The sequence below is a fragment of the Entelurus aequoreus genome, linkage group LG23, assembly GCF_033978785.1.
Source record: "Entelurus aequoreus isolate RoL-2023_Sb linkage group LG23, RoL_Eaeq_v1.1, whole genome shotgun sequence".
Lineage (NCBI taxonomy): Eukaryota > Metazoa > Chordata > Actinopteri > Syngnathiformes > Syngnathidae > Entelurus > Entelurus aequoreus.
In genome coordinates this window covers 21,212,789-21,225,786 of record NC_084753.1, presented here as the reverse complement: position 1 = coordinate 21,225,786, position 12,998 = coordinate 21,212,789, and the positions used below count along the sequence as shown (strand labels likewise).

The following is a 12,998-nucleotide window of genomic DNA, read 5'->3' as shown; positions in this document are numbered from 1 at the left end:
TCTGATTTTATTTTGACAATATACCGCGGGCCAAAAAAACTTGAGCTGCGGGCCACACTTTGGGCACCCCTGGCTTAATGGTTTACAATTATCAATCAAATCTTGGAGGATGATTAAGAGTACAAAAGCCCTTAAATTGATATATTTGTCAAAAACATTTAAAGTAATTTAGGTAGCACTTTTTGTCTTTTTTTTCTCTTCATATTTGTTATTTATTAATATTTAGTACGCTAGCTGTATTTGCTTTTGTTTTCTTTCCTTGACATGCTTCGCTGATGTCGTGATTCGCTCAACCTGATGTGTAAATTGTTGGTTATGTTTAAAGTGCCTTGACTTTAGAGTGCATTATAAATGTATGTTTTTTGTTAAAAAAAAAAAAAAAAATTAATTAAAGAAAATAAAAAATAAAACAAACTTCCGCTTCCGATAAACGGAAGCGTGGCTTGATTGTGATGTGTCGGAACCAGGAAGTAGGACTACAAAAAGGCAGCTCGACACTGTTCGAGTTACACCTTTTTCTAGATTCTCCGCTTGCGTGTCGGTATTAATGGCATGTAAAGCGGGAAACAACTTCTCTGGGACTCGGACGCACGCACAACTGAGCAACAATGGGCGACGGTGAGTCGTTTTAAGTGTTTAATCAGATAACTGGCTTGTGCAATCTGTTTCCGGGTTAGCCAAAGCAACATGATACTTAGGAATGCCAACTTCCTGGTCAAAAATAAGGGACAACTTGCAGTGCTGTCGGCCTAATTTCTTTTGGCCTTTTTTATTTGTGTAAAATGAGTGTTATACTATCCACAAAGGTTGAACAGAAGCAACTGGACTCTTTTTGTTTGTTGAAGATATTTCACAGTTGCTTCCATTCAACCTTTTTGGATTATTATGACCTGATGACTGACTCACATATATTGTTATACTGTTTGACTCCAGGCAAGGACTTCTCTGCTGGCCTAACATAACCAGAAATCAGGATCATAATTAAAGATAAAATTAATTTTTAATTTACTTTCCCTAAATATCTAAAAGTATTATTTTACTTTTAGATACTTTTACTATTTTAAGTAAAAATAAAGTAAATTTAAGTAAAAAGTATTTTTACTTATTACTATTTTACTATTATTGATATTTTATTCTCTTCATGTCATATTATGCTCCTTCCAGCGCTGTTTTTAGTTTATATAATTTTTTATCCAATCAGAATTCAGCTAGGTTATGTTGCCATGCTGGACCAAATCTGCCAGGCGCCTTCAGAATCAACAATGCGGTCGTCCGTGCGCTGTAAGCTAATGGGCAAATACAGTTGATAGACAGTTGCAATAGCCAATCAGATCACGCGTTGTTGTCAGTAAGGCCTTCTAGATGGCCTAAGGCAGATATATAGTGATGTTATGAGCCAGGTAACATAAGAACTCCATTACCCAGCATGCCACAGTAGTGACGAGCATGCGCAGAAGCCACGTTTAGGTTGTTAAATGTAGACATGCCGGCAGCTGGATGTTTTTGATGAGCACGCTGTGGAGTAAACATGTCTCGTCTGCATCTTTTATGGTTAGACAAGACAACACATATATTTACAAGGCCATTTTCAAGAACGATAACTACATCTTGTGAGATCAACCGGCCAACCCTGGAAGCTAGCTCAGCTGTCGATGAAATGTGAGTTTGGATATTTTATTTCTTTATTTTTTTCACCTTTAAAATGTTTTTTTTGCAATTTAAATTTTGACAGTACCACATACGATATGTTTTAATTGATGTTGCGGGCTTATTGATTTTTAAATGCGCCAGAAAATAACCCGTTTTGTACAATGCCCTGTAGTGCGTAAATGTGTTTCTGTATAGTATTTCTCCAGCAATGGTCATGTGGTGACATCAATGATGGTATTTTAAAAGGTAATTATTGAAGTCGGACATCACTGAAGGCCTAGGTGGGAAACGCACGGCCCGCCACTGACTCCAGGTATAATTTAATTGCATGTTCAGGTTTTGGATTAATACAACTCCATGGGAAACCAATAAAAAAATTTAGCAAAAAAATTAAATGTATTTTGTCCTAAATAGAAATTATTGCTGCTTAACTTAACCGAATAAAATAGGCATCTTTTTTTAACGTCTGTCCTGCTTAAAGGGGAACTGCATTTTTTTCCAATTCCGGCTATAATTCACAATCATTATGAGAGACAAGAACACATCTCTTTTTACAACATTCCTACTCACAAATAAACGTAAATAAAAGTCTGCTTACAATGGAGTGAATGGGTGCCATGAAGTCATGACGCCATTGCGTCTATTCTGCCAATAAAACCCAATTAATAACCATACAAGAAAAGCACCGACAGTTAACATTTTGTGACCTGAATATCAAGCAAGTATTAGTGATATTGTTATTACACGCGCTAACGTGTAAGGGGAACTGCACTTTTTTTGGAACTTTGCCTATCGTTCACGATCATTATGAAAGACAATGGATGTAATTTTTCTTAATGCATTCTAACTCTTAATAAATGTAAATAAAAGTCAGCTTACAGCAGAGCCAATGGGAGGTCCTGTACTATGCCCATAAAAACCATCCAAAAAACGCCAACAATCAATCAATTAATCAAAGTCTACTTATATAGCCCTAAATCACGAGTGTCTCAAAGGGATGAACAAGCCACAACGACATCATTGGCTCAGATCCCACATCAGGGCAAGAAAAAACTCAACCCAATGGGATGACAATGAGAAACCTTGGAGGGGACCCCCACAAACAATACCCAATTTACATTTTGTGACTTGAATATTAATCAATTATTTGTAATATTGTTATTATAAAATAATCAGGGACCTCAGACTAAACTCTGATGAGAATAAGGTTTCCATCCTTGTCCTGCTAGATCTCAGTGCAGCATTCGATACAATTGATCATGATATTGTAGTCAGTCGTCTCGAAAAGCTTCTTGGTCTATCGGACTATGTGCTGAACTGGTTCAAAACGTACACTACCGTTCAAAAGTTTGGGGTCACATTGAAATGTCCTTATTTTTGAAGGAAAAGCACTGTACTTTTCAATGAAGATAACTTTAAACTAGTCTTAACTTTAAAGAAATACACTCTATACATTGCTAATGTGGTAAATGACTATTCTAGCTGCAAATGTCTGGTTTTTGGTGCAATATCTACATAGGTGTATAGAGGCCCATTTCCAGGAACTATCACTCCAGTGTTCTAATGGTACAATGTGTTTGCTCATTGGCTCAGAAGGCTAATTGATGATTAGAAAACCCTTGTGCAATCATGTTCACACATCTGAAAACAGTTTAGCTCGTTACAGAAGCTACAAAACTGACCTTCCTTTGAGCAGATTGAGTTTCTGGAGCATCACATTTGTGGGGTCGATTAAACGCTCAAAATGGCCAGAAAAAGAGAACTTTCATGTGAAACTCGACAGTCTATTCTTGTTCTTAGAAATGAAGGCTATTCCACAAAATTGTTTGGGTGACCCCAAACTTTTGAACGGTAGTGTACATCAGAGGGAGGAAGTTCTATGTTAGACTAGGAGGCCATATATCTGAGAAATATGTCAATCACTATGGAGTTGCACAAGGGAGCTGCCTCGGTCCATTACTTTTTTCTCTCTGCATGTTACCGCTGGGCGACATAATCAGAAAACATAATGTAGACTTCTATAGCTACGCAGATGATACACAACTGTACATATCCACAGAACCTAATGATACAGCAGCTGTAAACTCCATCACCAACTGCCTATTGGGAATAAATAAATGGATGAGTAACAACTTCCTGAAACTAAATGAGAACAAAACTGAAATTCTAATTATCGGCCCCAAAACAAAAATAGAAACATTAATTAAGCCCTGAGATCGGTAGGTTGTGAGTTCAAACCCCGGCCGAGTCATACTAAAGACTATAAAAATGGGACCCATTACCTCCTTGCTTGACACTCAGCATCAAGGGTTGGAATTGGGGGTTAAATCACCAAAAATTATTTCCGGGCGCGGCCACCGCTGCTGCTCACTGCTCCCCTCACCTCCCAGGGGGTGATCAAGGGTGATGGATCAAATGCAGAGAATAATTTCGCCACACCTTGTGTGTGTGTGTGACAATCATTGGTAATTTAACTTTAACTTTAACTATAAAGGAGGATTAACTCCTTGGATCAAATCTGAGGTCACAAGTCTTGGTGTTATCATAGACTCAGAACTGAATTTCAACTCCCATATAAACAAGGTGACCAAAACATTGTTGTTTCATCCCAGGAACATAGCAAAGGTACCACCATTTATAAATAAAAATGATGCAGAGAAGCTAATTCACACCTTCATATCTAGCCGGTGAGACTACTGTAACGCACTCTTCACAGGTCTCCCAAAGAAAACCACAGAGAGACATCAATTTATCCAAAACTCTGCAGCTCGACTGCTAACAAACACCAAAAAGAGAGAGCACATTAGTCCAGTCTTAGCTACTCTGCACTGGCTCCTTATAACGTTTAGAATCGACTTTAAGGTCCTGCTCCTTACATACAAAGCCCTAAACGGACAGGGACCAAGCTATATCGCCAACACCCTAACAAACTATGTACCAAAAAGAACGCTGCGGTCATCAGCTGCTGGGTTATTAGAGGCTCCCTGAAATAGTCAAAAGAGGATCTATGATGCAGCCTTTGTCAACTACGCCCCAAAACTATGGAACACACTGCCCAAAAATATCAGGGAAGTCAACTCGATAGATATCTTCAAAAGACACCTTAAAGCCTATCTCTTTACTAAAGCATTTAAATTAGATATCAGGGAAGCCAACTAACTACACCTTTTAACCACTACACCTGCTGCACCCACACTGCATCACCCTTTTATTTCCTACATTGCTCTTAAATTTCTGCATCCACACTGTTTATTAGTGTACATGAAACCTGCGATTCAGTGCCTTTTATTTCCTACATTGCTGTGATTACTGTACTGTAAATGAGACCTACGGCTCACAGTGATCCTTGTATTTTATTATACAAGGATTACTGTTTGCATTACTGTCTACATTACCTTCGGCACTGCCTTATTGTACTGCTTCCTACTTTGTTTTTATTTTATATCATTGCGGTACCATCAAACCGGTAGTTGTAATACATTTTTACTTTTATTTTCCATTTTCTACACTTGTTTTTACCATGTCTTTACTTAATCAAGTCTTTTACTGCTGTGAAGCACTTTGAGCTGCAATTCTTGGATGAAAGGTACTATATGAATAAAGTTTATTATTATTCTTATTATAAGCGCTAACGCAAAATAACTATTTATAGCCACGTTGTAATTACTAGCGTGTGCCTATGTCATACTTGCCAACCCTCCCGTTTTTAGCGGGAGACTCCCGGTATTCAGCGCCTCTCCCGATAACCTCCCGGCAGAAAGTTTCTCCCGACAAACTCCCGGTATTCAGCCGGAGCTGGAGGCCACGCCCCCTCCAGCGCAATGCGGACCTGAGTGGGGACAGCCTGTTCTCACGTCCACTTTCCCACAATATAAACAGCTTGCCTGCCCAATGACGTCATAACATCTACGGCTTTTAGAGAGTAGAGTGCACAACTGCGCACACAACAAGGAGACGAAGCAGAAGAACGAGGAATTTACAGACATGGCGACGCCGTCGACGAGCAAGATGAAGAAATACGCTTGCAAGTTCCAAAACGAATGGAAACAAGAATTTCAGTTCATCCAGGACAGTTCGAAGGGGAAGGGGTATGTAATTATGTTGCCTGTACATTTTGTAAAACAGACTTCTCCATTGAACACGGTGGCCGAGTCATGAACGGAGGAGAAGTTAAACAGGACAATACTGCCATCTACTGGATAGCCCCCGGAACACTGAAATTCAAGTATTTATTTTATTTATATGTATAATAAAATAAATATATATACATATATACATATATAGCTAGAATTCACTGAAAGTCAAGTATTTCATACATATATATATATATGTATGTATGTATGTATGTATGTATATATATGTGAAATACTTGAGTTGGTGAATTCTAGCTGTAAATATACTCTCCTCTTAACCACGCCCCCCGCCCCAACCACGCCCCCGACCAAGCGCCCCCCACCTCCCGATATTGGAGGTCTCAAGGTTGGCAAGTATGGCCTATGTTTACATTACCGAGTGGTAAGCTGCTTCCTTTGCTCGTGAAATCAAATCAAATCAAATCAACTTTATTTATAAAGCACATTTAAAATTTACCACAGGGGTAGCTAAAGTGCTGTACAATGGGCAGGTTAAAAGATTACACAAGAGAAACGAGCAAGCACAACACAACACAAACAGAGCACGATAAAAAATAAATAAATAAAACATAAAAACAGGTTCACAGCAGGTGCATTGTGGGACGCTATAGCAAGATGGAGATCACTCAGTGTTAAAAGCCATGGAATAAAAGTATGTTTTTAAGAGCGATTTAAAAACAGGAAGAGAGGAGGCCTGTCTAACACTCAGAGGTAAGTCGTTCCAGAGCTTGGGAGCAGCAGCGGCGAAAGCTCTGTCACCTCTAAGCTTCAGCCTTGTGTCAGGGACCGTCAATAGCAGCTGATCTTAGGGATCAGGGGGCAGTAAGGCTGAAGAAAAGTTTATTGTAGATCATAAATCATGCCTCTCACCAGGATAGTAGAAGGATGAGGATGTAATCCGACATATTGGTACACTTTGACAGCCATTTAGACCCGGATATGGCAAGAACGACACAAAATTACGCTTTTCTTTGCGAGGATTATAAGTCATTTTTCATCTGAACGAGAATATACGAACACCGTATCAGTCGGAATCTTAATGACAGCAGACATTGTACAGTAAGTGATGTTTTATTATGTTTGTTTGCTCTTATGGAGTCTGCAGTGAGTAGAAATCAGTGATGTTGAAAAACCAAAGCGAGCGTTGTGATGTGTTTTTGAAATGAATGTGCCCGATACGCTTAAAATGATCAAAATACGTAAATATTAAATGTTATTATTAGGGATGTCCGATAATGGCTTTTTGCCGATATCCGATATTCCGATATTGTCCAACTCTTTAATTACCGATACCGATATCAACCGATACCGATATCAACCGATATATGCAGTCGTGGAATTAACACATTATTATGCCTAATTTGGACAATCAGGTATGGTGAAGATAAGGTACTTTTAAAAAAAATTAGTAAAATAAGATAAATAAATAAAAAAAACAAATCTTGAATAAAAAAGAAAGTACAACAATATAAAAACAGTTACATAGAAACTAGTAATGAATGAAAATTAGTAAAATTAACTGTTAAAGGTTAGTACTATTAGTGGACCAGCGGCACGCACAATCATGTGTGCTTACGGACTGTATCCCTTGCAGACTGTATTGATATATATTGATATATAATGTAGGAACCAGAATATTAATAACAGAAAGAAACAACCCTTTTGTGTGAATGAGTGTAAATGGGGGAGGGAGGTTTTTTGGGTTGGTGCACTAATTGTAAGTGTATCTTGTGTTTTTTAAGTTGATTTAATTTTTTAAAAAATAAAATAAAATAAAAAATAAACGATACCGATAATAAAAAAAACGATACCGATAATTTCCGATATTACATTTTAACGCATATATCGGCCGATAATATCGGCAGGCCGATATTATCGGACATCTCTAGTTATTATAATTGTGCCTGTTACTACATTACATATATACTTACATTATGTAGATAAAACCTTAATGGAAGTGTTTGGAAACAGGTTACAATGTAAGCAGACTTTTGTTTGCAGTTATTTAATGTTTGGAAAGCATAGGAAAAACAAAAAACATGATTTCTTGTCTTACATAAGGATTGTGGATGACAGGCAAAATAAAATAAAAAAAAGTTGAGTTCCACTTTAAGGACCTATTTTTAGCAGCTTCCTTATGCGGCTGTATTGACATCATGAGCTGATGAGCTGCTTCCTCTACTCGGCGCTCGTAAAAGTTTATTCTACATTATTATTACAATTATGCCTCTCACCTGGGTAGTGAAACGATGTGGACATAAACTGAGAAGTTGGTCAACTTCTCAGTCAATGACTGAGTCGTTGACTGGTCAACGAAGTTAAATCATGAAATGCAACCATACTTGAGCAAAATCGATGCATGATTTATCAGAGAGTCTTGATACCAACTCCAGTGTTTCCCACACATTCATTTATTTGTCGCGGCCCGCCACGAAAGAATTAAGGCCGCCACAAAAAAAAATGTTTTAATTTTTTGTTTTTTGTTTTTGTTTTGTCCTGTCCAGCTTCTCAGGCAAATCATACAGTTGATGTAGATGCCCATATCGGCTGTTCAGATTTACTTTACAAAAGAGAAGTGTAGGATCAAGATTTTTAGAGCTCTTTGTTCAGTGGATCAGATGTTTGATGAAGCTTTGTGTCTATCTACCACCACTACTGTTTTCTGTTTATTTGTTACTGACTGTGGCAGGACACCTCTGCCACTGTTTCACTTTATGTTGCTGGTAAATAATATGGTTGTAGTAGTAGGCTGAAGTTAAATTATTTAGTATGCACTAATTAAAGGGGCAGAGCTTTAAGAGACATTTTAGCTTTTATATTTTTATAAGATATATTTTTTGTAAGAACCACAATTAATAAATATATTTCAGTGAATAACTTATTGTTCAAATCTGTATATAAATATGTACATAAAGGGTTGTAATTATATTGTAAAATGGATGGATGGATGGACGTTTGAAACAAAACTGTTATTATTTATTAGTAAGTATACATTTTTTGAGCCTTTTTAGAGAAAATCATATCATTGTAGTAAATTATGCAAATTACTCGATGTCATGGTGACCACGCCCATAGCCACGCCCCCACCACCACAGGTATCTTGGCAGTTTATGGGAAACACTGAACTCTCTTGTCCCCTTCCACACACGAAGAAGTTGTAGACCTCCATGCTTTTCCAAATTTTCATCTGTTTTGTCGTGTAGAATGATGTCTGCAGCACAAGCTCGACATGTCTGGGTTTGGGAACGCGACCGACTTATAATCCTTGATATCACTGTTTTTTGACAAAGTATAGGGATCTATTCCAATGCATAGTAAGATTTTTTTTCTCATATCTGCTTTTTACAAGAAGATCTAGGCCCCTTGCATGCTCAGATAGTTTGCGCGCTGCTTGCTGCAAAACAGCCATCTTGGCTTGGTTGACCACCACTGGTTTTCACTTCCGGGAAGAAATCACGTGTTGGAATACAAGCAATAGGCATTAGCGGCAGCGATATATACTGTACACTATATTGCCAAAAGTATTTGGCCACCTGCCTTGACTCCCATATGAACCGGAAGTGCCATCCCATTCCTAACCCATAGGGTTCAATATGATGTCGGCCCTCTTTTTGCAGCTACTACAGCTTCAACTCTTCTGGGAAGGCTGTCCACAAGGTTGCAGAGTGTGTTTATAGGAATTTTCCACCATTCTTCCAAAAGCGCATTGGTGAGGTCACACACTGATGTTGGTCGAGAAGGCCTGGCTCTCAGTCTCTGTTCTAATTCATCCTAAAGGTGTTCTATCGGGTTCAAGTCAGGAATCTGTGCAGGCCAGTCAAGTTCATCCACACCAGACTCTGTCATCCATGCCTTTAGGGACCTTGCTTTGTGCACTGGTTCTGTATTGATCTATATTGATATATATAATGTATATATTGTGTTTTTTATGTTGATTTATTAAAAAATAAAATAAAATAAAACATTTATTTATTTATTTATTTATTTTATATTTCTTGTGCGGCCCGGTACCAATCGGTCCACGGACCGGTACCGGGCCGCGGCCCCGTGGTTGGGGACCACTGCTTTACACCACTGCATCCCACACTTTGCATTGGACTTGGTGATGTATGGCTTAGATGCAGCTGCTCGGCCATGGAAACCCATTCCATGAAGCTCTCTGCGTAGTGTACGTGGGCTGATTGGAAGGTCACATGAAGTTTGGAGCTCTGTAGCAACTGACTGTGCAGAAAGTCTTTGCACGATGCGCTTCAGCATCCGCTGACCCCTCTCTGTCAGTTTACGTGGCCTACCACTTGGTGGCTGAGTTGCTGTTGTTCTCAAACTCTTCCATTTTCTCATAACAAAGCCCACAGTTGACTTTGGAATATTTAGGAGCGAGGAAATTTCACGACTGGATTTGTTGCACAGGTGGCATCCTATGACAGTTCCACGCTGAAAATCACTGAGAGCGGCCCATTCTTTCACAAATGTTTGCAGAAACAGTCTCCATGCCTAAGTGCTTGATTTTATACACCTGTGGCCGGGCCAAGTGATTAGGACCCCTAATTCTGATCATTTGGATGTGTGGCCAAACACTTTTGGCAATAAAGTGTATATGATGTCTATGCTTTTGGCCACTTCACCAACCCTAACATGATTACAAAATAATCGGCTGTTGGCCAAAAATACCGGACAAACTGCATCCCTTGACGGGTCAATACGGAACACATACACAATTTTTCAAAGGACATTTGGCAACACTACTACAAAAGAGTATGTTTCAATATCTTCAAGCATTAGCATACTATTTTCAAACACTTGCATTATTTAGCAGCTGACCACTCCCTCCTTGTCCTGTCTTTAGAAAAAGTAAGCATGACGTTCAAACTGTACTGTCTGACGGTGATGACAGTGTTGGCTGCCACATACACGGTGGTTGTGCGGTACACGCGGACCGCCTCATCAGGTGACCTGTACTTCTCCACCACGGCCGTGTGCATCACAGAGGTTTTTAAGTTACTACTCAGCACTGGTATGCTGGCAAGGTATGTGTCCAGATATAAGATATACGCCCAGATATACAGTCGCGATCAAAAGTTTACATACACTTGTAAAGAACATAATGTCATGGCTGTTTTGAGTTTCCAATACTTTCTACAACTCTTATTTTTTTGTGATAGAGTAATTGGAGCATACTTGTTGGTCACAAAAAACATTCATGAAATTTGGTTGTTTTATTAATTTATTATGGGTCTACTGAAAATGTGACCAAATTTGCTGGGTCAAAAGTATACATACAGCAATGTTAATATTTGGTTACATGTCCCTTGGCATGTCCCACAGAACTTTCCTCCATAAGGTCTTATCTTTGTCCATGTGATGTCAGATGAAACAAAAAGGGAGCTGGTTGGCCAAAATACCCAGCAATATGTTTGGAGGAGAAAAGATGAGGCCTTTAATCCCAGGAACACCGTCAAGCATGGTGGTGGTGGTAGTATTATGCTCTGGGCCTGTTTTGCTGCCAATGGGACAATGAAAAAGGAGGATTACCTCCAAATTCTTCAGGACAACCTAAAATCATCAGCCCGGAGGTTGGGTGTTCCAACAGGACAATGACCCGAATCACACGTCAAAAGTGGTAAAGGAATGGTTAAATCAGGCTAAAATGAAGGTTTTAGAATGGCCTCCCCAAAGTCCTGACTTAAACGTGTGGACAATGCTGAAGAAACAAGTCCATGTCAGAAAACCAACAAATTTAGCTGAACTGCACCAATTTTGTCAATAGGACTGGTCAAAAATTCAACCAGAAGCTTGTGGATGGCTAACAAAAGCGCCTTATTGCAGTGAAACTTGCCAAGGGACATGTAACCAAATATTAACATTGCTGTATGTATACTTTTGACCCAGCAGATTTGGTCACATTTTCAGTAGACCCATAATAAATTCATAAAAGAACCAAACTTCATGAATGTTTTTTGTGACCAACAAGTATGTGCTCCAGCCATGACATTATGTTCTTTACAAGTGTATGTAAAGTTTTGATCGCGACTGTAGATTTCTTTCTCATAATATTTTTAACATCTTAAAAGTCTAACTGGAATAATTTAACTTGATTTTCAGAGAATCAGGAAGCCTAAAGAAGCTGGTGGGCATCCTCAAGAGGCATGTGTTCTGCAACCCCAAAGAGCTGCTGACACTGAGCGTATCCTCGGTAGTGTACGCCATCCAGAATAACATGGCCTTCCTGGCGTTGAGTAATCTTGATGCCGCAGTTCATCAGGTGTGAAAGCTTTGCATGTTGGTCTTTTGCTACTTCCTGTATGTCATGATGTTGTTGGCACAAATTTAATGGTCCACAACTGTACGTATGTGGTAAAATGCAGCTCCACAGTGCTGTTGCTTCAATTTATCACTGACAATCTTGTAGATTATAGATTTCTTTATTGCAGTGTACTGTAACACAGTGCACATCTCTATAAAAAACGTTTTTGGTTCTGATATGTTTACATAACAAAAACACAGTTCCTTATTACAAAATAAAAAATGTTACATGTGGGTGTTACATGTGGGTGTGATTGTAGGGTTTGGCGGTATACCGGTATTACGAGTTAAACCCAACGTTCCCTCTAAGGTGCCCAATTGCGCACTGCTCTCGCAATCTCTAGCACAGTGTTTTTCAACCTTTTTTGAGCCAAGGCACATTTTTTGCATTGAAAAAATCCAGAGGGCACACCACCAGCAGAAAACATAAAAAAATTAAACTCATTGTCAGTATCAGTCGATATTGACAATAAAAAGTAATTGTAGGATATGAATTCAAACCATAACCAACCATGCATCACTATAGCTCTTGTCTCAAAGTAGGTGTACTGCCACGACCTGTCACATCACGCCCTGACTTATTTTGAGTTGTTTGCTGTTTTCCTGTGTGTAGTGTTTTAGTTCTTGTCTTGAGCTCCTATTTTGGTGTTGATTGTCATGTCATGTACAGATGTACTTTGTGGACGCCTTCTGCTCCACACGTGTAAGTCTTTGTTGTCATCCAGCATTCTGTTTTTGTTTACTTTGCAGCCAGTTCAGTTTTAGCTTCGTTTAGCAAAGCCATCCCTAAGCTTCAATGCCTTTTCTTAGCGGCACTCGCCTTTTGTTTATTTTTGGTTTAAGCGTTAGATACCTTTTTACCTGCAAACCATCGTCGTCGTTCCCGACATCTACAAAGCAATTTAGGGCTGC

General features: G+C 38.9%; 1 protein-coding gene across 1 annotated transcript in view; it reads left to right on the top strand.

Moving 5' to 3' along the window:
- The first annotated feature begins 448 nt into the window (after positions 1-448).
- Positions 449-12,998, top strand: part of LOC133640560 (CMP-sialic acid transporter-like) — a 31,311-nt gene continuing 18,761 nt past the window's right edge. The window contains exons 1-3 of the mRNA XM_062034043.1: positions 449-618; positions 10,630-10,810; positions 11,886-12,045. Of these exons, the coding sequence (XP_061890027.1) occupies positions 609-618; positions 10,630-10,810; positions 11,886-12,045 (351 nt within the window). The 5' untranslated portion in view covers positions 449-608. The remainder of the gene's footprint in view (positions 619-10,629; positions 10,811-11,885; positions 12,046-12,998) is intronic.